The sequence below is a fragment of the Dasypus novemcinctus genome, chromosome 21 (genome assembly GCF_030445035.2).
Source record: "Dasypus novemcinctus isolate mDasNov1 chromosome 21, mDasNov1.1.hap2, whole genome shotgun sequence".
NCBI lineage: Eukaryota > Metazoa > Chordata > Mammalia > Cingulata > Dasypodidae > Dasypus > Dasypus novemcinctus.
Window position 1 is genome coordinate 46,472,099 of NC_080693.1, and position 26,231 is coordinate 46,498,329.

Consider the following 26,231-nt stretch of genomic DNA (forward strand, 5'->3'; position numbering starts at 1 on the left):
CTTTTCATTTTGTTTTAAAGTGTAGTGTTTTAATCCTAATTTACTGCCATTAGGGTTATAAATTCCTTGATGCCATGATCTCTTACATAAAATCATTTTCAGATTTTCTGTTTTAAAAATTAACTTTTGACAGCCTTTTTAAAAATACATATTCTTTTTTTTACATGTTGTGAATTTTGCTTTCTTTTTTCTCCCTTCTCCCACCCCCTCCTGTTTTTGCTGTGTCCATTCCTGTGTGCTCTTTTGTATCTATTTCTCTTTTTGTCATATTTTCTCGGATTTCTCCTCTAGAATTGACTGGGATTTGATCCTGGGGACCTCTGATAAGGAGAGAGGTTCCTTGTCAATTGCACCACCTTGGTTCCTGGTCTCTGCTGTGTTTCACCTTGACTCTCCCAGTCGTCTCTCTTTGCATCATCCTCTTGCTGCGTGACTCAGTTGCATGGGCACTGGCTCACTGCGTGGGTACTCAGCTTCCTACGTGGGTACTCGACTTACCGTGTGGGCACTTGGTTCACCACACGGGCACTGGCTTGCCATGCAGGCACTGGCTTACCGTATGGGCACTCGCGTGGGCACTTGGTTCACCATGTGGGCATTTGGCTTGCTGTGTGGGCACCCACATGGGCACTTGGTTCGCCATATGGGCATTTGGCTCACCATTTGGGCAGTCTGCTCACCTTGCAGACACTGGCTTACAGTGCAGGCATGCTTTCTCTTCTTCTTTTACACCAGTAGGCCCCAGGGATCAAACCCAGGTTCTCCCATACAGTAGGCATAGGCCTTATCACTTGAGCCATATCCGCATCCCTTGATAGCCTATCTTAGTATTGTTAGAAGGTTGTTTGAACACTAATGTTGCCCATATATGTGATAATGAAAAAGTCTTTCTCTTCATTTTTGTATTTAACAATATCCTGTCTTATTTGACAGTAGAAAGCTATAAATTTTTGCTATAAAATTTCTTAAGTTTTGACTAATATTAATTGTATTTACTATATGGGAACGATCAATTTTGTATGTGTTCTTAGGTCTGGGGAAAATGATGTAGAATACAACAACATGGAATTGGAAGAGGGAGAACTCATGGAAGATTCTGCTGCTGCAGGGCCTCCAGGTACAGTAGCCAAGCCCACTGTTGTCTTTCTTTGTCATCTCTGACCTATCATGTTCTAATTTTAACAGTTTATTGCTGTGTCGCCTGTGTTGGAAGTACTGGATTTTAGAGTAATGATATTTAAAACTAAGATGATAACCAACATTTGCAAAATGTTCCTATGTACCAGGTGCTGTACAAGCACTTTGCATGTATTCCATCTCATTTACTTATTAAAATTCTGTGATGGGAAGCAGACTTGGCCCAATGGGTAGGGCATCTGCCTACCACATGGGAAGTCCACGGTTCAAATCCTGGGCCTCCTTGACCCGTGTGGAGCTGGCCCATTTGCAGTGCTGATGTGTGCAAGGAGTGCTGTGCCTCGCAGGGGTGTCCCTCATGTAGGGGAGCCCCACACGCAAGGAGTGAGCCCCGTAAGGAGAGCCGCCCAGTGTGAAAGAAAGTGCAGCCTGCCCGAGAATGGTGCCGCACACAGGGAGAGCTGACACAACAAGATGATGCAACACAAAGAAACACAGATTCCCAGTGCCACTGATAAGGATAGAAGCAGTCACAGAAGAACACAGCGAATGGACGTGGAGAGCAGACAACTGGGGGTGGGCCAAGGAGAGAGAAATAAATCTTAAAAAAAAAAAATTCTGTGAGATAGGTTTTAACATTGTCTGCATTTAGTAGCTATAGAAACTGATATAGAGAGAAATTAAGCAACTTGTCATGTTTTACAACTAAGTAAATGAGAGAGGAATGAGTACCCCAGATTTGTCCAGATCCAAAACTGATGGTTTTATCTACTATGTAGTACTACAGGCATACCTTGGAGATATTGCAGATTCGGTTCTAGACCACTGCAACAGAGCGAATCTTGCAATAAAGTGAATCATGAAGTTTTTGGTTTTCCAGTGCATATAAAAGTTATGTTTACCCTATAGTGTATTCTGTTAAATGTGCAATAGCATTTTATATAGATAAATATATTTTTAATGTATAGATCTTAATTTTAAAAAATACTTTTGCAAAAAAATGCTACCCGTCATGAACCGTCAAGGAGTCTTAGTAATCTTGCTGGCAGAGGGTCTTGCCTCAGTGTTGATGGCTCATGACTAATGGGTGTGATGTCTGTGGCAATTTCTTAAAATAAGACATCAGTGAAGTTTGCTGCATCAATTAACTCTAACTTTTATGAAAGATTTCTCTGTACCGTGTAGTACTGTTTGTTAACTTTTTTTTTTTTTTTTTTTTTTAAGATTTATTTTTTTTTTTATTTATTTAATTCCCCTCCCCTCCCCCGGTTGTCTGTTTTCTGTGTCTTTTTGCTGCGTCTTGTTTCTTGTTTCTTTGTCCGCTTCTGTTGTCGTCAGCGGCACGGGAAGTGTGGGCGGCGCCATTCCTGGGCAGGCTGCTCCCTCCTTCGCGCTGGGTGGCTCTCCTTATGGGTGCACTCCTTGCGCGTGGGGCTCCCCTACGCGGGGGACACCCTGCGTGGCGCGGCACTCCTTGCGCGCATCAGCACTGCGCATGGGCCAGCTCCACACGGGTCAAGGAGGCCCGGGGCCCGAACCGCGGGCCTCCCATGTGGTAGACGGACGCCCCAACCACTGGGCCAAAGTCCGTCTCCCTGTTTGTTAACTTTTAATCACAGTAAAACTTATTTCAGTTGGAGTCAGTCCCTTCAAACCCTTCTACTGCTTTATCAACTAAGTTTCTATAATATTCTAAATCCTTTGTTGTCATTTTAACAGTGTTCACAACATCTTCACCAATAGACTATATCTCAGGCAACTATCTTTGCTCATCCATAAGAGCAACTGCTCATCCACTCAGTTATATCATAAGATTTTAGCTATTTATTCTCTTCTTTGGGCTCTACTTCTAATTCTAGTTCTCTTGGTATTTATACCAAATCTGCTATTACTTCTACCCCTGAAGTCTTAAAACTCCTCAAGTCATCTATGAGAGTTGGAAACAACTTCCAAATTCCTATTAAGGTTCATATTTTGACCTCTTCCCATGAATCACAAACGTTAATGACATTTAAAATGGTGAATCCTTTCTAAAAGGTTTTCAGTTAACTTTGCCCAAATCTGTCAGAAGAATCACTGTCTATGGTAGCAAGACTTGATAGTGGAAATGATTGTGATCCATGGGCTCCGGAATGGAATTTACGTTAGCATGCATGAAAACAACATTAATCTCATTGTATGTTTCTGTCAGCGCTCTTGGGTGACCAGGTGCATTCTCAGTGAAGAGTAATATTTTGAAAGGAATCTTTTTTTCTGAGCAGTAGGTCTCAACAGTGGGCTTAAAATACTCACTAACCATGTTGTAAACAGATGTGCTGTCATCTAGGCTTCGTTGTTTCACGTGTAGAGCACAGGCAGAGTAGATGTGCCATCATTCTGTAGGGACCTAGGATTTTCTGAATGGTAGATGTGCATCAGCTTCAACTTAAAGTCACCAGCTGCATTAGCTCCTAACAAGAGAGGCAGCCTGCCCTTTGAAGCTTTTGAGCCAGGTGTTGACTTCTCTCTAACTATGACATCCTAGACGGCATCTTCTTCCAAATAGAAGGCTGTTACGTCAACATTCAAAATCTGTTGTTTGGTGTAGCCACCTTCATCAATTATCTTAGCTAGATCTTCTCGTTAACTTGCTGTTTTGTCTACACTGAAAATCCATTGTTTGGCATAGACACTTCATCAATCATCTTAGCTAGATCTTCTGGTGACCTTGCTGCAGCTTCTCCATCCACCTTACACTTTGAGGTTATGGAGGCAGCATGTAAACCTCATGAACCAGCCTGTGCTAGCTTCTGACTTTATTTCTGCAGCCTCCTCACCTCTCTCAGCCTTCACAGAATTGAAGCGGTAGGGCCTTACTCTGGATTAGGCTTTGGCCTAAGGGAATCCTGTATCTGGTTTGATCTTATCCAGATGACTAAAACTTTTTCCAAAACAGCAATAAGGCTGTTTTTGCTTTTTTATCATTCAGGTGTTCACTTGAGTAGCGCTTTTTATTTCCTTTAAGAACTATTCCTTTCCATTCATAACTTGGCTAACAGTTTGGTACAAAAGGTCTAGCTTTTGGCCTGTCTCAGCTTTTGACATACCTTACTCACTCAACTTAAGCATTTTAAGCTTTTGATTTAAAGTCAGGGATGGATGACTCTTTCTTTCACTTGGACATTTAGAAGCCACTGTAGGATTATTAATTTGCCTAATTTCAATATTGTTGTATCAGGAAGTAGAGGAGCCTGAAGAAAGACAGAGAGTCAGGGGAATGGCTTTTCCATTTCTCAAGAAGGGCTTGGGATTTTTATTGGGATTGCAGTGAATCTGTAAATCAATTTGGGTAGAAATGACATCTTAATGATAGTCTTCCAATCCATGAACATGGAATGTCCTTCTATTTATTTAGGTTATCTTTGGTGTCCCCATCCTCCCCCCCATGGCTCCCTTGTCTGTTTACTTGTTGTTTTTCCTCGTTGTTTGCTCATTGTTTTTTTGCTAGTTGTGTTTTTTAATCCCCCCTTGTGACTTTTTTTTCCCCATGCTATCTCCTCTGTGTCCATTTCACTGTACGTTCTTCTGTGTCTGCATTTATTTATTTTTCCCCTCCCCCCTTGTTGCTTGCTTACTGTCTGCCCTCTGTGTTCATTTGCTGCTGGCTCTTCTGTGTTCTTGCTTGTTTGCCTTCTTTTGTTGCGTCACCTATGCTGGATCAGCTCTCCACAGCACTTGCAGGCCGGGTGGTGCTCTGCAGCGTGCAGGCAAGCCTGCCTTCACAAGGAGGCCCCAGGATGCAAACCTAGGGCCTCCCATTAGGTAGATGGGAGCCCAACTGATTGAGCCACAGCTGCTTCCCTGTGGCTTTATTTTTCACCCAAGAAATTTTGGATTTCTTTGAGACTCTTGAATAACAGCATTGATGGGAAAGTGAGCATACACAGACATCTTGTAATGGAAGCCTAGTGTAACACCCTTGATTGTGTTTTGTACTTGACTATAGATAATGCAGACTGTAGCCTGTTCCTATTTCCCCACTGTTTGTCAGCCTGAAGCATCTTCTTTTTTCTTCCCAAAAAGATTGAGTTCTACATTGATATGATTGAAGTCCCTCTGCTGGGTTCCACTGGGGCCATCCACATGAACTGTGCATTCCTTGAGCATGATGTTGACATTTTCTGGAATGTCAACGGTCTGGATGCTGAGAACGGTCTTTATTCGTTTTGGTTTTTTAAAAATTTTTTATTTCTCTCCCCTCTCCCCCTCCCCCCCCCCCGCCGGTTGTCCCTTCTCTGTGTCCATTTGCTGCGTGTGCTTCTTTTTGTCTGCTTCTGCTGTTGTCAGGGGCACGGGAATCTGTGTCTCTTTTTGTTACGTCATCTTGCTGCGTCAGCTCTCCACGTGTGCGGCACCATTGCTGGGCAGGCTGAAATTTCTTTTGCACTGGGCGGCTCTCCTTACAGGGCACACTCCTTGTGCGTGGGGCTCCCCTATGCAAGGGACACTTTTGCATGGCGCAGCATTCCTTGCGCTCATCAGCACTGTGCGTGGGCCAGCTCCACACGGGTCAAGGAGGCCCGGGGTTTGAACCGCGGACCTCCCATATGGTAGACAGATGCCCTATCCACTGGGCCAAGTCCCCTTCCAGTCTTTATTCTTTGGGTAGATAAGGCAGAGTGTCTTATTTCTCCTTGAGTCTGTTGCAATTATTTTTGTGTTTCTAAGAATTTGTCCATTTTTATCTAGGTTATTTAGTTTGTTGGCATACAGTTTTTGATATTTGTAGGAAATGCAGTGATACAGAGGGTGATAAGAAAACTTTGTAGTGGGACAATAATCCATAGATGAGGAAGTACAAGTAGGTGAAGGTGAAGATGTGAGAATATAAACATGGATGAAAAACGTATAAGTATTTAATTGGCTTCAAGGTTTTGAATAATGGGACTTTTTTCTCCTAAGTTATTTCCTGCTGTTCCCTTTTGAAACACTGAAGTATAGTCAGAACTTGATTATTTTTTTATCACTTTTATTTTAACTACTTGAAGACTTCACGTTTCATAGCATTTAGAAATATTTCTTTAGAATATATTTAAATAGCTTTAGAGAAGATCAGTTTTAGCCAGTATTTCCATATTTAATATTTGCTAGACATTGTACCAGGCACTGGAGAAAGCTAACATGCTGTTTTTAGCTTGAGGAGCACAGTCCAAGGGGTGATTGATATAAATGGGACAGAGGCTCACAGTTGTCTGTCATGTGTGTCAGTTATTAATAAGTTCATTCTGAAAACTTCAAAATCAGTATTTAATGAAGCTAGAAAAAAAAGTCTTCAAAAATATAACGAACTGTCCATATTGCTCTGCAGGGACTTGTTTTAGTGTCTAAATCTTTGGGATCTGTTATACCATGAGAATGTGTCATCTTTCATCCAAAAGCATTGAGTCATGAAAGATGGTCTCATTTTCCTCATCCTTACCCTCAGCTTCCTTATGTTTGTTGCTATGAATCTGAACTCTGAGCGCTATCTCTTAAACCAAGTATTCAAAATTAAGCAAATTGCTTTTTTACATATATTTAAACCTTGTGAAACTATGTAGCACACGTTTTCTAAATTTCTTATTTCTTTTGCAGGTAGTAGCCATGGCTATACGGGTGCTAGTAATAGAATGTCAAGAAGAACACATTTATGCTCTGCTGCTACCAGTAGTTTACTAGACATTGATCCCTTAATTTTAATACATTTGTTGGACCTGAAGGACCGGAGCAGTATGGAAAATTTGTGGGGCTTACAGCCTCGCCCACCTGCTTCACTTTTACAGCCTACAGGTAAAGTAATAATAATTTCACTTTTTTCTGTGATTCTCTGAAAGAGCTCATGAATTTTAATATTTCATCTAAATACTGGATTCAGGTATATTTCTCGAGCAATTTGATTTTCATTTGCTATTCATCTTTATGCTATGGAAATTATGTTTTTTCTAATCGAAGTAAAATTTTATTGTTCAATGGTCTTTTTAAAAAAATTTTTCTATTTTTCCCAAGAATAAAATATAAATGTCAATTGAATTTTGATTTGCAGTGTAGGTCAAGCCTAACTGACAGTTTGCTGTAGTTGTTCCTCTTTGTGAATGGACGTAGAATAGAGGTTTTTAAAAAAAATTTACTGAAGCGTATCAGTCATACATGAACATACATAAACAGTAAGTGTATAGTACTAGTTGTGAACTTAGAAAACAAACATATATTATATAGGGCTCTCATACCTCACCTTTCCACCAATATCTTGGATTGTTGTGAAACGTTTTCAACTTAGTGATTAAAGAGCATCCTCAAAATATTACTAATCATGGTATTTTTCCCCCAACGTACCCTTTTATTATTTTTATATCATTTATATATAAATATACATAAACAATAAGTATATAATAAAAGTTGTGAACTTACAAAGCAGACATGCATAACATCATACAAGGTCCCCATATGTGACCTTTCATTGTCATGAGATGTTTGTTACAAATTATGAAAGAATATTGTCAAAATCTTACTACTATCTGTAGTCCTTATCTTACATTTGGTGTTATTTTCCTATTATTATTTTTTAAATATATTTTTATAACAGAAGTTATAAACTTATAAAACAATCATGCATGTGTGAAGAATTTCTAAACAATATCCTTCTATTAACACACCACACCCTGGTGGAATATTTGTTACAGATTGAGTTAATATCATCTGATCATTACCAGATCCATAGTGTACATTTGGCACACATTTTCCATACTCCCCTATTATCAACACAGTACAACTTTGGCATAGGTCCAAGAATATTACATTATTACTGTTAACCACAGTCCATAGGTCACTCCAGTTATATTTTTCCCATGCTTATCCACATTCCCACCACCTTGCAGTAGTGATGTACGTTTGCTCTACATCAGTAGTGATGTACATTTGACATTCTGATGAATATGTGTCTTGGAGTTGGTCTATTCGGATTTATTCAGATGGGAGTATGTTTTGCTTCTTGGACATGGATATCTATGTCTTTCAATAGGGTTGGGAAATTTTCTACCCTATTTCAGCAAATATTCCTTCTGCCCCTTTTCCTTTCTCTTCTCAGTTTGGGGCACCCATGACACATATGTTTGCACATCTCTTGCTGTCATTTAGTTCCATGAGACCTTATTCACTTTTTTCCATTCTTCATCTGTTTTTTCGTACATTCACATTCACAGGCTATTTCTTCAAGCTCACCAGTCCTTCCTTCTGTCTCCTCAAGTCTGCTATTATATGATTCCAGTGTGTTTTTAATTTCCTTTATTACACCTTTCATTCCCATAAGATCAGCTATTTTTCTACGTATGCTTTCAAATTCTTCTTTGTGCTCCCCCAGTGTCTTCTTAATATCTATAATCTCTTTAGCTGTCTCATTGAATTTATTAAGATTTGTTTGAATATCTATGATTAGTTGTCTCAACTCCTTTATGTCATCTGGGTGCTTATCTTGTTCCTTTAACGGGCCATATCTTCCTGTTTGTTGGTGCGTGTTGTAATTTTTTGTTAGTATATTGCCATCTGGCTTACTAGAATATTTATTCTGGGTGCAGTTTTTCTCTTTAATTTACGACTTCCTCCCCTTTCTCCCTTGCTGGTTGTGTAGTAGGAGCCAAGGATGTAGTTGTTGGTATAAGCTGTGGCGGCTCAAGATGCCCTCATTGCTCCAGGGATAGATGAAGCTTCTCCCAACTTTTTCCTTTGCCAGGCATAGGGAAAGAGCCACAGCTGCATGGAATAATCCATGTTGTGCAGGTCTAGGTGTAGTTGCCCAGAGAGACTGATGAAGCTTCTTGCCCCTTTTTCCCCTGCCTGGGGCAGGGATGGAGCTGCAGGTGTGGGCAGCAGTCTATGCAATGCAGGTCAAAGATGACTGCAGTTGCAGCAATGAACTTCTGATTATTCAGCCTGTGCCAGCCATACATAATTGCAGTTACCTGGATAGGCTGGTGGAGGGCCGTCCAGTTTCCTCCCTGCTAGAGGTGGGGGCTAAAGCCTAGGCTAGGGCTGCAGGCCAATCTGGATGAAAGAAAACTATCTCTACTGTTATTGTGATTTTCAGTCAGCCCAGCTTCCCCTCATGCTAGGGGCAGAGTCAAAATGGCAGCTACCAGCCTCTTTCCAACTTGGAGAGGTTCAAACTTTAGCTGTTCTTAGGATTATACTTTAGCCTGCCTAATGTTAATAATCAGTAGTTGAAATTGGTGTCCAACTGTCTCTTCCTCCCCTATTTTTTTTTTTTTAAGATTTATTTTTTATTTATTTCTCTCCTCTTCCCCCCCTCCCCCCCCCCCCAGTTGTCTGCTCTCTTGTGCATTTGCTGTGTGTTCTTCTAGGATTGCTTCTATCCTTATCAGCAGCACTGGGAATCTGTTTCCTTTTTTTGTTGCATCATCTTGCTTTGTCAGCTCTCCGTGTGTGTGGTGCCATTCCTGGGCAGGCTGCACTTTCTTTCATGCTGGATGGCTCTCCTTATGGGGTGCATTCCTTGCTCGTGGGGCTCTCCTATGCGGGGGACACCCCTGCATGGCAGGGCACTCCTTGTGCTCATCAGCACTGCGCATGGGCCAGCTCCACACGGGTCAAGGAGGCCTGGGATTTGAACCACGGACCTCCTAAGTGGTAGGCGGACGCTCTATCCATTGGGCCAAGTTTGCTTCACTCCTCCCCTATTTTTGGGAAGTGGAGCTTCCAATTCCAGCCCTGGAATAACTGCCATCGCTGCTTGTGCCTCCAGTGGAGGATAGGTAGCGGCCGCCGTGGCGTGAAGCACTCTTTAGGACTCTTCTCTGCAGGTGAGCAGTCTAATTCCGTTCTTTCAGGATGTTGCAGGATGCTCTTGTGGTCTCGTGGAGCCCCCAAATACGTGCTTTAGATAGCTGTGGGTGATTACTAACTGCCTTATAGCAGGAGCTGACTCTAGGAGCTCTTTACCCTGCCATCATCTTCTGGGTCATCTAGAATAGTTTTCAGGCTTCATGAGTTCCCAAACTTCCAAGTAGATCTGTGTCTAAATTTAACAAAGAAAAATGAATACTAACGCTTTGATATTCAATATCTAAAAATTGTGTACCAAGTGGCAACATGTTTTATATGGAAAGGATATTAAAGGGCTGTTTGTGTTACTGCAATGAGATGAAGGTTTGTATAGTCAAACCTGGGCTTTTTGGAACTCTCAGCAATATAGTCATTTTTTATAGCTAAGAATTTACCTTTAAAAGGTATGTTTTAAAAACTAATTTTGGGGGATTTTTCCTTTTTTTAAAATCAGTGTTGTTGTTATATATTAAAGCATTCAATCCATCCCAAGTGTACAATCAGTAGAATTTGGTATGATCACATGATTATACATTTATCACTTCAGTCATTACTAGAGCATTTTCAGTTTTCTAATATTAATAATAATAATAATAAACAGACAAAAAAATAAACCTCTACTTCTTAACAATCATCTCTCAACAGTCACCTCTTAGTCTCTCTCTGCTTCCCCTGCTGCACATAGCTGCTGTTCTGTTTCTGTCTGGTAACGTTTTCTGAACTACCCTGAGCACTTCCCTGCCTTCTTAAATAATAGTACTATACAAACCAAATCTGTGATTTAGAATAGTGATTTTGAAGCTTCTTTAAAGCAGCAGGACTCAAGTTTTAAACAGTCTAAAGCAGAGCCCCATTATATAACTGAAATAGACCTGCTCTACTGGGCTATGACTCAGAGGTGGTTCATTTGGGACTCTTTTAAGTTTGAAAGACCTTCTCCAACTAGGTTATGATTCAGTGGGCATTTTATTTCTGGCCCAAATACATTTTATGTACTTAGATTTTTGTCATACTTACCACATTAATATAATTTCATCTTTTTCTGAGGCCTTTTTTTTTTTTTTTTTTTTGAGTTACCAGGGACTGAACTTGGGACCTCATATGTTGGAAGCCTGCTCAACCACTGAGCCACATCGGCTTCCCTGAGTTAGTTTTTCGTTTTGCTTGTTGTTTGTTGTTGTTGTTTTTTTTTGAGGAGGCTCCAAGAACTAAACCCAGGACCTCCATTGTGGGAGGTGGGCGCTCATCCGCTTGGGTCACATCAGCTCCCATCTGAGGCATTTTTTATAGTTGAAAACTTAGAAAATAAAATTATAGAGAAGGAAATAAATATCATACATAGTTCTTGTGATAAACAATGAAATACCCACCCCCCATTTTTTCCTTTTAAATACTTCTCACATTGGCAAAGGTTTTACTTAAATTTTAATAACCATTGTTGTTACCAGAGATCTGGAGAAAGAGATAAGTTCTGGTTCTGTAGATAGATGTGTTCATTTGGGAAGGACAATTTTGTAGTAGCTTCAAAATATCCTATCCTTCAAACCAGTAAGTTCCTCTTATAGGACTGTATCCCCAAAGAGAAAATATTCAGAGATAATTGAAAGCATCTACCAATATGGTTAGGGTTAAATAGTTTGGCAATGAAATACCTTATTTTATAAACAATTAAAATCATATTTTTTGAAAAATATTATATATCACTGTGAATAAAGAAGGCAAGGTATATATACAGAGTAAAATCTCAGTTACCTGAAAAATTTACTTTTCTATGTAAAATTAGGAATATTAATGAGGTGACCTCAGTTTCAAATCTAGTGCTGATGAATACTTGGGATGAGGGCATATAGGAAAGAGGAAGAAAAAGTCTTAATTTTATTTACTTTATCTTTTTTTAAAGATTTACTTATTTATTTTCTTTATCCCCCCCTTCTCCCTCATGGTTCACTCATCTGTCTGCTCATTGTTTTCTCGCCTTCTTTAGGAGGCACTGAGAACCAAACCTGCGACCTCCCACATGGGAGGCTAGCACTGTATGTCCTGAGCCATATCTGCTCTCCACAGCCTGCAATGTCTCCTGGCTTGTGGCATCTACTCCTTGCAGCACGGGTGGTGTCTGCTCGTTGTCTTTTAGAAGGAACCAGGACCTCCCATGTGGTAGACGGTCACCCAACTGGTTGAGCCACATCTGCTTTCCATGTCTTAGTTTGAAACACCCTGAGCTTAACATACCAGTACGTTGTCAAAGTAGAGATACCTGATAAACAGCTAAAAGTTCAGAACTGGGATTCAGCAGTTATTTACCTAGAAGGAATGCAAAGGGGAGAGAAATAAATAAAATAAATCTTAAAAAAAAAAATTAAGGGAAAGTAAAAGAAAAAAAAGTTAAGGGGTATGGGAAAATACAGCAAATATAAGATTTTTTAAAGATGCTCTTTCATCATTAGTTAAAAATGTTTCACAACATTGCATCATATTGGTGGTAGGATGAGGTATGAGAGTCCTGTATGATGTGTGTGTTTGTTTTGTATTACTATGCATTTATTTTTTATGTATGAGTGATATACTTCAATAAATTTAAAAGAAAAAATTAAGGGAGTGAAATCACAAAAAGAGGATTTTGAACATTTACTTTTTTAATGAAGGAGTGGAGTTTCAGGAACATAATCCTGGTGGTGGTATCTGTTTTCACTGGATATGATGGAGATGAGTCTGATGAAGAGCCTTCAGAAAGGAGAATATGAAGAAAACAGAGTCCTAGAACCCAAAAGAAAATAATATATCTTTCTGTCTGTGCAGGTGGAGTATGAGGAGTGCTAACAAAAGCAACTGTTGCAGAAAGATCCAGCTTTCTTTTTTTGTTTTTTTGTAACATGCTTGTTTGGATTTTGATATTTATTTTATTTTTCATGTAATCTTTCCTTCAGCACATATTTAGTGAACACCTACTATGTATCAGATTCATTGCAAGTCCATGTTCTTAACCACTATGCCATAGAAGAATCATCATAAAAGACATCAGGGTATAAATAGTTATCTAGTTGAACCAGATTGTAAGGTACATTTAGTGGTAAGTAGAACAAGAAAGTGAAGTGGGGTCATTCCCTGGAGGGCCTTGCTTTCTATTTTAGCCCATGGAATTATTCCATAGTAGGCAGGAGGGAGCCATTGTTTCATTTCAGGAGTAGATGATTCAAACTGTATTTTTGAGAAAAATACCAGAAAATGGAAGTTTAATCAGAGCACTAATGTAGGAGTTGATTTCAATGATTCTAAGTATAAGAGCAAATTAATATATTTCTGTGTATTTTCTCACTCATCATATACTTAAAAATAAAACTCATGTGGAACTGGAATAGGGTCTTCAGAAATTTTTTGATAAAAAAGAAGTAAATTTATTATGTGATGATTAGTATGTTCATGAAATCACATACACTGCACATACATTGCATGATTGAAAAAGGGGCAGATAACTCCATCCCAAGGTGGGAATTTTACTATGTTAATCAAGCACTTTGAAGTGACGATAACGAGGGGCTACTTATATACAGGTCTGGTTTTCATAGTTCATTGCTTTAATTGTGGATTTTCTTGAAATGGAATTTGGCACTTAGAGAGGGTTGCATCTCATTACCTTTTGATTTATATGTAATTTTTTTCTTTCTAGCCTAGCAACAGGGAGAGAAGTTACTTTCAGGTATTCATTCAGTCATACTACATCCATCAGTAGCAGGTGCCAAAGAGGAAGGGACATTTCAGGTTCTATACGAGTTTGAGTTGGCAGAGAGAAAAGGGAACAGGGTATGTGAAATGTGTGGAAGTGTGACAGAGTACGAGTGATGTATGAAAGAACTGTAAGTAATCCAAAATTTGGGGTACATTTGGTAGAAGGTAAAGCCTCAGGGATAAGACAGAATCAGGGAACATATAATCCTGTGTGCCATGCCACGTCCTTTCCTAAATGCTCTGAATGCCATGTGAGGATTCTTAGCAGAGAAGTAATATGGTATGATTTGGGTTTTAGAACATCGCTCTGGTATCTTGGTGGAACCACACTAATTAGGAATAATAGCAATATCTTTTATTTGTATGGTGCCTGAAATTCTGCAGTGTTTTCACAAACATTGAGTCTCCTGAGCCTCAGCAACAACTCTGTTATGTGTGTATTATCTTTATTTTATAAATAAGTAAATAGACTAAGTGAAGGTAAGGTACTTACAGAAAGTCACAGCAATTAAATGGTAGATCTGAGACAAATCCCCGCATTACTGAAATATTTGGTTATCTTTTTTTAGGAATGCTTTCCACTTGAAGTAAAAATATGCTGCTACTAGTGGCTTAACATGGGGCGTTTTTGGGACATTGGAATTATTCTGCATGACGTTGCAGTGACAGCTACAGGCCATTGTACATATTGTTAAAACCTGTGAAATTGTGCAGTGCCAAGTGTAAACCCTGATATAAACTGTAGACCATAGTAGCAGTGCTTCAGTATGTGTTCATAAATTGTAACAAATGTACCACACTAAAAATAAACAAACCCACAACAGCCAACTATGATGCACACAGCAACATGGATAAATATCAAAATAATTAGACTGAGATTTTAAAAAACCAAGCAAAAGAAGTACACATCTTACAATTCAGTTTTTATTAAATCCTAGAAAATGCAAACTAATCTATAATGTCAATAAAAAATAGATCAGTATGCCTGGGGATGGGGAAGAACAGGAAAGGCCGAAGGGAACTAATTGGAATCTTTTTGGGAGGTAAATATGGTCATTTATCTTGGTTTTGGTGGTGTTTTCAAGGGTGTATGCATACTTGTCATTGGGTGCAATCTATGTGAAATTTATTGTATGTCAGTTGTTCATCAATAAAAACATTTTAAAGGAGGAAATAATAGTGACTTAAATAATAAAGGCACTTAATTATCATACATACTAAGAAGTCTTGGGTTAGGTGATTCCAGGTTCTTTATGGTCTTGAAGGCATAGCACTGGGTGGGTCTCCCTGTGATTTTCTTACCTTTTCTTTCTTGGCAATAAGATAGCTGCCACAGATCCAGACATCATGAATTCACAGTAATGTGCCATTAGTAGGGAGAAAAGACTGGGCAGAAAACAGACCTTCCTGTTGCCATGGAGAACAAATTTACTAGTATTAATATCACTGACTCTGCAGGCAGACTCCTAGGTGTGAATTCAGGTACCTCTATTTATTAGCTTTTACCTTGTATATGTTATGTATCCTTCTGTGTGTTAACCTTTCCTTGTTTATAAAATGAAGGTGATTTAATAGTACTTACCTCATAAGATTGACGTGAGATGATGAAATGGTTTAATATTTTTTAAATGACATAGTAAGCTCTTTGTAGGTGTTTTAAAAATAAACCAACACAGTAAAATCTCCCTATCAGAGTACAAAATCTTTCCCAACAGTGCACCAGCATACTTTTGACTAGAACTGGTTCACATTGGTGCCTATCCCCAAAGAGGAGTGGAATTAGACCAGCCATGGACCATAATCCCATGGGGCCGAAGGAGGAACCTAACCTCCCTGAGCACATTGCCGCCTACCTGATGTTTGAATACAATCTGGATTCTTTTGACAAGTTAGAAATAAAGGAATTGCTATTGGGCATACTTCATTGTCTACCTTTTACTGTAACCATTTTTATGGCAGGTGGTTGTTGCAGTGTCTAAGCAGGTTCAGTTCTCTATACTCTTAATAAGCAATTTGGGGAAGTGGACTTGGCCCAGTGGTTAGGGCGTCTGTCTACCACACAGGAGGTCTGCGGTTCAAACCCCGGGCCTCCTTGACCCGCATGCTGCTGGCCCACGCGCAGTGCTGATGTGCTCAAGGAGTGCCATGCCATGCAGGGGTGTCCCCGCGTAGCGGGTGGTTAGGCCATCCATCTACCACATGGGAGGTCCATGGTTCAAACCCCAGGCCTCCTTGACCCGTTTGCAGCTGGCCTACGCGCAGTGCTGATGAGTGCAAGGAGTGCCATGCCACGCAGGGGTGCCCCCCCCATAGGGAGCTCCATGCGCAAGGAGTGCTCCCTGTAAAGAGAGCCGCCCAGTGCGAAAGAAAGTTCAGCCTGTTCAGCCTGCCCAGGAATGGCGCCACACACACGGAGAGCTGACACAACAAGATTTATTTATTTATTTCTCCCACCCCAGTTGTCTGTTCTCTGTGTCTATTTGCTGCATGTGTTCTCCTTTGTCTGCTTTTGTTGTTGTCAGCGGCACAGGAACCTGTGTTTCTTTTCGTTGTGTCAGCTCTCCATGTGTGCAGTGTTATTCCTGGGCAGGCTGCACTTTCTTTCATGCTGGGCGGCTCTCCTTCCGGGGTACACTCCTTTCAGGTGGGGCTTCCCTACACGGGGGACACCCCTGTGTGGCAGGGCACTCCTTGCGCGCATCCGCACTGCGCATGGGCCAGCTGCACACGGGTCAGGGAGGCCTGGGGTTTGAACCGTGGGCCTCCCATGTGGTAGACGGACGCCCTAACCACTGGGCCAAGTCCGCTTCCCTGATTTAAAGTTTGTAGTGTATTAGTTTCCCATTTTTTTCATGTTTCATTAATGTCCTTTTGACCCTTCTCCATTATTAGAGCCCATCCAGGATCCTGCATTACACTTAATTGTTATGGTCTCTTTACTTTCTTTATTTCTGTAAATGTGTACAATATAACCTTTTCCCTCTTTTCCACCATCACAGCATATCATTCAATGGGATTAATCACATTCACAATGTTGCAGTGCCCTTATCACCATCCATTACTAGAATTTTCCCATCAGCCCAAACAGAAACCCTACATTCATTATGCATTAATACTCCATTTTCCCCATCCCTCATCCCTGGTTACTTGTGTTCTACTTTCTGTCTCTGTGAGTTTGCATATTTCCAATTTTTTTTTTGCAGTTACCATGCGGTTTAACTTTACCATCCTGAATCTATAATAGTCTTTTATGGTTCGATACCAATTTAACATTAGTAGTATACACAAGCTATGTTCTTATACCCTTTCATCCCCCCACCTGTGTGTTGTTTGTGTCACAAATAACAAATTTATACATTATAAATCCAAAACCATAGATTTATCATTACTTTTTTTTTTTTTTAAAGATTTATTTTTATTTTATTTAATTCCCCTCCCCTCCCCCGGTTGTCTGTTTTCTGTGTCTTTTTGCTGCGTCTTGTTTCTTTTGTCTGCTTCTGTTGTCGTCAGCGGCACGGGAAGTGTGGGCGGCGCCATTCCTCGGCAGGCTGCTCCCTCCTTCGCGCTGGGCGGCTCTCCTTATGGGTGCACTCTTTGCAGGTGGGGCTCCCCTACGCGGGGGACACCCCTGTGTGGCACGGCACTCCTTGCGCGCATCAGCACTGCGCATGGGCCAGCTACACAAGGGTCAAGGAAGCCCGGGGCTTGAACCGTGGGCCTCCCATGTGGTAGACAGACACCCTAACCACTGGGCCAAAGTCCGTTTCCCTATCATTACTTTTCATGCATTTGTCTTTTTAGATACTGTAGGAAGTAAAAAAATGGGATTACAATCCCAAAATATCATAGTACTGGCATTTATATTTACCCATGTTACTAACCTTCCTAGAGATCTTTATTTCTTCATGTAGCCTCTTTTTTTTTTTTTTTTATTTCTCTTTCCTTCCCCACCCCCTCCCCCCGCCCCAAATTGTCTGCTCTCTGTGTCCATTTGCTGTGTATTCCTCTGTGTCTGCTTGTATTCTTGTCAGTGGCACCCGGAATCTGTGTCTTATTTCTGTTAATGTCATCTTGTTGCGTCAGCTCTACAGCACCATTCCTGGGCAGGCTGCAGTTTTTTTGCTCTGGGCGACTCTCCTTACAGGGTGTACTCCTTGCGCGTGGGGCTCCCCTACACGGGGGACACCCCTTCGTGACATGGCACTCCTTGTGCATATCAGCAGTGCACATGGGCCAGCTCATCACATGGGTCAGAAGTCCCTGGGTTTGAACGTTGGACCTCCCATGTTGTAGGCAGACACCCTATCCACTGGGCCAAATCCACTTCCCTTCACGCAGCTTTGATCTATTTTCTCGTGTCTTTTTTACTTTCACCCTTTAGCATTTCTTTAGGGTCCATCTAGTGGTGACAAAGTCCCTCAACTTTTGTTTATCTGTGAATGTCTTAATCTCTTCTTCATTTTTGAAAGACAGTTTTGCTGGATATAGAATTCTTGGTTGGCAGTTTTTTTGCTTTCAGCCCTTTAAATGTCATCCTATTGCCTTCTTTCCTCCATGGTTTTCCATGAGAAAATGGCACTTAATATTTTTAAGGCTTCTTTGTGGCAAGTTGCTTCTCTTGTGGCTTTCAGAATTCTCTCTATCATTAGCATTTGACAATTTCATTATTTCATATATCTGTGTGGGTCTTTCATGTTTATCCTGATGGATTTCATTTAGTGTCTTAGATGTGTATTTTCATGTCTTTTGTAAAACCAGAAAGTTTTCAACCTTTTTTTTTAATCTGATGTTCTGTCAACCCCTTTTTCTTTTCTTCTGGTGCTTCCACAATGCATATATTGGTATGTTTGATGTTCCACAGGTCTCTCAGTCTCTGTTCACTTTCTTCATTCTTTTTTCCTTTATTCTCCTTAAACTGAATGGCTTCAATGATCTGATCTTCAAATTCACCAATTCTTATTTCTGCCAACTATAGTCTGTTGTTAAACTCCTAGGAAATTTTTCGTTTCTATTACTGTGGTCTTCAGCTCTGTTTGGTTATTTTTCATAATTTATAGTTCTTTATTGATATTCTTTTTGTGTTTATTGTTTTCCTAATGCCCTTTAATTCTTTGCCTATGTTTTCCTTTAACTCTTTGAGTATATTTAGGTATATTTAGAACCTTTATTTATTTATTTTTAATCTTTTCTGATATATCCCAGGGCTGGTCCTCATTGATGGTTTCTAATGATTTAATCTTCTCCTCTGCATCCGCCATTGCTTCCTTTATATTTTGTAATTTTTTGTTGAAACCTGAATATTTTGATATTTTAATGTGTTATTGCTGGAACTTATATCCTGAGGTGTCTGTTCTGTAAACTTTTATCCATCCAATGTTATGGCAGAAATTTTCTTGAATGCCAAGAGTTAACAACAATACAAATAGAATGACAACAGAAAAGTACCTTTCCTAGTCTTTTGCAGATTAGCTTCAGTGAGTTCTCCCCTTCGGAGCTTAGTTGAGGTTTTTTTTTTTTAAAGATATATTTATTTATTTCTCTCCCCTTCCCTCCTGCCCCAGTTGTCTGTTCTCTGTGTCTATTCGCTGCGTGTTCTTGTTTGTCCGCGTCTGTTGTTGTCAGCCACTCAAGAATCTGTGTCTCTTTTTGTTGCGTCATCTTGTCGTGTCAGTTTTCTGTGTGTGCAGCGCCATTCCTGGGCAGGCTGAACATTCTTTTGCGATGGGCGGCTCTCCTTACAGGGCGCACTCCTTGCGCGTGGGACTCCCCTACACGGGGGACACCCCTGCATGGGATGGCACTTCTTGGCGCGCATCAGCACTGCGCATGGGCCAGCTCCACATGGGTCAAGGAGGCCCGGGGTTTGAACCGTAGACCTCCCATTTGATAGACGGGCGCCCTAACCACTGGGCCAAGTCCCTTTCCCCTTAGTTGAGTTTTGAGATTAGCTTGAGGCATATGTATAGTTTCCTTACCTGTCATTTCTATGCGTGCATCTTGTCCTGGGCATGCACACGTAGCTCTAGGAATTCCCCTGTTTACATGAGTTCCATTGTCCCCTCTTTCCTAGGAAACAGCATTTCTTCATGATCTTGGGCATTGTACTCTATGACCCAGTACAGTGGGTATGTCCCATATCTTTTCCCCAGATAGCTGCAATTTGACTGTTTTCCTACAACCTTTTTAGGAGAGCTCTGTGAGCTGACTTTTCTACATGCTGGCCATGTTTTGGCATGAAGCATGTGGCAAGCATGTTGGTTCAGTCCTTCAGGCTGTAGCCAGACATATTGGCCTAGGCATACATGTTCCCAGTATGTACATATAGCCTACTCTGCGCCCTCTGGAACCTGGACCAGGGGCATACTGGGAGCCTGGGCTTAACTCTATGCTGAGCAGGTGAGGGGTCACCAGGGGAAAGGGGGCCAAGCAGAGCACCATGAGTTCCTACTGCTTTTTAAACAGCAGCTTTTTTCTAGAGTGGTCCTTCTCCTGTTAACTGCAATCCTTTAACTGTTTTCTGGGGCTTTTAGAAAGATGTTTTGCCACTTCTTGCTTGTAATTTAAGGCTTCTATCGGGGGACAGGGTCCTGGAGGTTCGCTTTGCCATCTTAGGGCAGGGTCAATGTAGAAAATGAGAGAAAAGTGGAGAAGTATAAAGAAAAAAACCTTTACAAGGCAGTAGGGTACCGTTTAAACTTTCAAAATTAAATACATAATTCACATATGAGTGATTCATTATGATATAATATAGATTCTGGTTTTGAAAGTAAAAGTAAAGTTAGGACATTTGTGTCTATTTTTTATGGAATGCTTTTACTCTTGATACCATCTCAAGCACTTTATTTAAATATCAAATTTGCATATATTCATGGTGCAAAACAATTTCCTGATTGACAGAGCCTGTATTAACATGACTTGTCACTTTCTCTCTGAAGCATCATATTCTCGAAAAGATAAAGACCAAAGGAAGCAGCAGGCGATGTGGCGAGTTCCCTCTGATTTAAAGATGCTAAAAAGACTCAAAACTCAAATGACTGAAGTTCGATGTATGAAAACTGATATAAAGAATACACTTTCAGAAATAAAAAGTGGCAACGCTGCTTCTGGAGACATGCAGACAAACCTTTTTTCTGCTGACCAGACAGCTCTGGCTGCATGTGGAACAGAAAACTCAGGCAGATTACAGGATTTGGGAATGGAGCTCCTGGCAAAGTCATCGGTTGCCAGTTGTTACATAAGAAAATGTAAGTGAAAAAGTTCCTATTAGTGCCATCTCTCCAGCTGTCATTTGGGAAATTTGATGTTTTCAGAATAATATTATTTAAAAAACTGTCCTTCAATGAATTACGGTTACAAATGCATGAAGCCTTTTTTTGTCACCCAAAACTGATTCTGTATATTCTGTATATAATAGAAAGAGCTAACATTTCTTGATATTTACTCTGTAGGCAGTAAACAAGATAAAGAAAATCCTTAAGTTCATGTGTCTTACGTTTTAGTGATGGAACCCAGACATCGAGTGTATTAAAAAAAATGAGTAAAGATGGCATCCATTGGAAATAAGTGCTGAGAGGGAAACAACAGAGTAATAGGATTGGAGGAGCATGTTGCTGTTTTATCTGCGTTAGTCAGAAAAATTCTTCTTGAGTAGTCAGCATGTGAACTGAGACCAGATGGACAAGAAGGTGGCATCCATATAAAGATGGGGGGAGGGAGGCTATGAGGGAGCAGAGTTCGTTGTAAACAGGACCAAAAATGCAGTCACTGACATGAGATTAGCTCCATGTTTTTGAAGAATTGAAGGAAGTTTGGTATGACTGAATATGATGGACAAAGCAGAGAAAGAGGAATGGTAGGAAATGAAGTCAGAGAGGTAGACAAGGTCTAGATCAGGTAGGGCCTTGTAAGACCATGATAAGGAATTTGAATTTTATTCTGATTTTAGGAGGAAGTGCCTAGAGTATAAGAATTGGGGGCATGTTTATGATCTGATTTGCCCTTTGCAAAGATTATGGTGGTTGTATGGAGAAGGATCTGAAAAGGAGTGAGAGTAGGAATTGTGAGACCCAGTAAGGAGCCTATTTACAGTAGGTCATGTGAAGTGTGAGTTAAAACAGTGGGTAGATGGACTTGCTCATACTCTAGTTGTGTTTCTCTGCCGAAGTTCCCATCTGAACCATAGAACTCAGGGGATCACTGTGTGACAGTTCTCCCAAGGATGGTACATAACTAGGTACTATTCTAGATGCAAAGGAAAAAGTTAATCTATTACATGCTTTAGACCCCTAAGGCTCAATTCTGTTCTACAACCCTGGTTGATACTGAATCTTACTAGTGCCAGCTACAGTCTGCTGTTGAATGCCTCTAGGGCACTTAATTTCAGTTACTGTGGTCTACTTTTTCATGATTTCTCCCTCTCATTGACATTCTCTCTTTTTTAATTTTAAAAACAATTTATTGAAAACTTTAAATGAACATACATAAACAATAGGTGTATATTAAAACTTGTAAACTTATAAAAAACATGAATAACAACATACAGGCCTCCCCTACCACAAGCACCTTGCGTTGTTGTGAAATATTTGTAATAAATTATGAAAGAACATCGTCCAAGTATTACTACTAACTATAGTCTGTATCTTACATTGATGTATTTTTCACCCAACCCTCCTTATTATTTTTTCTTTCATAAGCCGTACAGTTTATCTAAACTGTACAATCAGTGGCTTTTGGTATAATCACAGAGTTGCGCGTTCATCACTTCAATCATTATTAGAGCATTTATGTTAAAAGGAAAAAAACTAACAAAAAACCACTATGATACCCATGTTTTAGTGCTATTAATTACAAATCCTAAAATGTGCTTTCACCAGTTCTGTTCATTTCCAAACAACTTTACCAATTCTCCACAGATTAAACCTCAATTTTCCTTTCTCTAACCACACTCTTTTCTCTGGTGACTTATATTCTAGCAGTTAACTCCATGAGTTTGTTCGTTATATTCTGTTCATAATAGCGAAGTCATACAAAATGTGTGCCTGGCTTGCTTCACTCAACATTATGCCCTCCAAGTTCATCCACTTTGTCATATGCTTCATGACTTCATTTCTTCTTATAGCTGAATAATATTCTGTCATGTATATATACCATGGTTTGTTTATTCATTTGTCAGTTGATGGACATCTGGATTGTTTCCATCTTTTGGCAATTGTGAGTAATGTTGCTGTGAACATCTGTGTTAGGTGTCTTATCGTGTCACTGCTTTCAGTTCTTCTGTGTATATATATACCTAGTAGCAATATTGACGGGTCAGGTCTGTATCTACCTTCCTTAGGAACCACCAAACAAACTTCCACAGTGGCTGTATCATTGTACATTCCCAGTAACAGTGAGTAAGCATTCCTTTCTCTCCATATCCTCTCTAACACTTGTAGTTTTCTGTTTTGTTAATAGTGGCCATTTGTGTAGGTATGAAACAATATCTCATTGTAGCTTTGATTTGCATTTTCCTAATAGCCAGTGATGCTGAGCATTTTTTCATGTTTGTTTTTTTCCATTTGTATTTCTTCTTTAGAAAAATGTCTATTCAAGTCTTTTGCCCACTTTTTAATTGGGTAAATTCTCTTTTTATTGTTGAGTTGTAGGATCTTGTTATATATCATGGCTGTTAGGCCCTTGTCAAATGTGCAGTTTCCAAATATTTCCTCTTGTTGAGTAGGCTGCCTTTTTACCCTCTTCACAAAGTCCATTGAGGTACAGAAGTGCTTAATATTGAGGAGGTCCCATTTATCTATTCTTTTGTTGCATGTGCTTTTGGCGTAAGGCTACTTACTACTAGAAAGTCTTGTTTATGCTTCCCTACTTTATCTTCTATGAGTTTTAGGGTCCTGACTTTTATATTTCGGTCTTTGATCCATTTTGAATTGAATCTTGTTTAGGGAGTGAGATAGGGGTCCTCTTTCATTCTTTTGGTTATGGATATCTAGTTCTCCAAACACCATTTATTGAAGAGACTGTTCTGTCCCAGAAAAGTGGACTCAATAGGTGTACCAAAATCAGTTGACGATAGAGGTGAGGGTCTATTTCTGAACTCTCAGTTTGATTCCGTTGATCCTTGTGTCTATCTTTATGCCAATACCATGTTATTTTGACTACAGTAGCTTTATAGAACACTTCAGGTTCAGGGAGCATGAGTCATCTGACTGCACACTTCTTTTTTAGGATGTTTTTGGCTATTTGGCTGCTTTTTCCCTTCCAAATAAATTTGGTAATTGCCTTTCTTATTTCAGTAAATTAAACTATTGCAGTTTTGACTGGTATTGCATTTACTCTATAAATCAATTAGGGTAGAACTGATATCTTCACAATGTTGAGTATTCTTATTCAAGTGTTTTTATTAAGAAAGTATGCTGGATTTTGTCAAGTGCCTTTTGTGTACCAATTGAGATGATCATGTGGGTTTTTCTCTTTAACTGCTAATGTGGTGTATTACGTTAATTGATTTTCTTATGTTTGCACCATCCTTGCATACCAGAGTAAAATCCACTTGATCATAAAGTATAATTGTTTCTCCTCCCCCGCCCCCCCCACCCTGCTACTTTTGCTGTCTGTGTCCATTTGCTGTGTAATCTTCTTTATCTATTTCTCTTTTTATCTTCTCTTCTTGTTTTCTCCTCTAGGATTCACCGGGATCCAATGTGGACAGCTGTTCTCTATCACTTGCGCCACCTCAATTCCTGGTTTCTGTTGCATCTCGCCTTGACTCTCCCTTCGTCTGTCTTTTTGTTGTCTCATCATCTTGCTGCCTGGCTCACCACATGGGTTCTGGCTCACTGTGTGGGCATTCCTTTTACCAGGAGGCCCCAGGGATCAAACCTGGGTCCTTCCATATGGTAGACAGAAGCCCAATCAATGGAGCCACATCTACTTCCCTGTAATTGTTGTTATATGCTTTGGATTTCATTTGCAAATATTTTGTTGAGAATTTTTGCATCTATGTTCATTAGAGATATTGGTCAGTAATTTTCTTGTAGTATTTTTATCTGGCTGTGGTTTTAGGGTGATGTTGGCTGCATAAAAGGAATGTTTTGGGCAATTTTCCCTCCTTTTTTTTAAGATTTTATTTCTTTATCTCCTTCCCCCCCCCCCCCCCCCATTGTTTTTGCACTCGCTCTCTACTCTCTGTGTGTTCTTCTGTGTCTGCTTGTCTTCTTTTTAGGTAGCACTAGGGACCAATCCTGGGACCTTCCAGAGTGGGAGAGAAGTGCTCTATCTTTTGCACCACCTCAGCTCCCTGGTCTGCTGCGTCTCTTATTGTCTCTTTTTTTTTTATTTTTTAAGATTTGTTTTATTTATTTCTCACCCCCCCCTCCCCATTGTCTGCTCTTTTGTGTTCATTCTCTGTGTGTTCTTCTGTGTCCACTTGCATTCTCGGTGGCACCGTGATCTGTGTCTCTTTTTGTTGTGTCATCTTGCTGCGTCAGCTCTGCGTGTGTGTGGCGCCACTCCTGGGTGGGCTGTGCTTTTTTTAAGCAGAGAGGCTCTCCTTGCAATGCTCTATCAGTTGAGCCACATCCACTTCCCAATCTATGTCTCTTTTTGTTGCATCATCTTGCTGTGCTGCCTGTCTGCCCAGGCCAGCTCTCCTGTGTGGGTCAGCTCTCCTGCACAGGCCAGCACTCTGCATGGGCCACATGCTTCTCAGGCCAGCTCACCGTGTGCGCCAGATTGCCATTCACCAGGGGGTCCTGGAAATCAAACCCTGGACCTCCTACATGGTAGATGGGAGCCCAATCACTTGAGCCACATCTGTTTCCCTTCCTTTCTTTTAATGTCCGTGTAGGGTGTTTGTGCATTTTTAGGAATTTGTTTCATCTAGGTGTCTAATTTGTTGGCATACAATTTCTCATAATATTCTCTTATGGAGCTATTTATTTCTGTAGGGTCAGTTGTAACTACCCCCCTTTTGTTCCTGATTTTATTTGTGTCTTTTTTTTTTCTTTGTTAGTCTTCCTAAAGGTTTGTTGATTTTATTGGTTTTCTCAAAGAACCAACTTTTGGTTTTGTTGATTATGTTGTAATCTGGTTTCCATTTGTCTTGAGATCTCTACTAATTTTTCTCGCAATTTCTTCTTTGACCCACTGATTATTTGAGTGTTTGGTTTAGCCTCATATGTTTACAGATTTCCCCTTTTCCTGCCCATTATTCATTTCCAGCTTCATTCCATTATAATCAGGGAAGGCTCTTTGTATAATTCCAGTTTTCTTGAATTTATTGAGAGCTGAGTTGTGGCCCAGCATGTGGTCTATCCTGGAGAAAGGTCCATGAGCACTTGAAAATAATATATAACCTGCTGATACAGGGTACAGTGTTCTGTGTATGCCTGTCGGGTCCAGCTCATTTATCATATTTTTCAGTTTCTCTGTTTCCTTGTTGATCGGTCTAGTTGTTCTATTTTTTTTTTTAAAGAGATTTATTTATTTATTTCTCTCCCCCTCCCTCCCCCCACCCCAGT

The 26,231-nt window shown here is 40.2% G+C and overlaps 1 protein-coding gene across 7 annotated transcripts in view; it reads left to right on the forward strand.

Annotated features, from left to right (window-relative positions):
• TRIM37 (tripartite motif containing 37) overlaps window positions 1-26,231 on the forward strand; it is a 223,966-nt gene that overhangs the window by 107,395 nt on the left and 90,340 nt on the right. For 6 of the 7 annotated variants that reach the window (XM_071210891.1, XM_058283891.1, XM_058283893.2 and 3 more), the window contains 3 exons: window positions 1,032-1,117; window positions 6,751-6,945; window positions 20,652-20,960. In XM_071210891.1, coding sequence (XP_071066992.1) covers window positions 1,032-1,117; window positions 6,751-6,945; window positions 20,652-20,960 — 590 coding nt within the window. The remainder of the gene's footprint in view (window positions 1-1,031; window positions 1,118-6,750; window positions 6,946-20,651; window positions 20,961-26,231) is intronic. The other variant, XM_058283895.1, reaches the window with a different exon arrangement.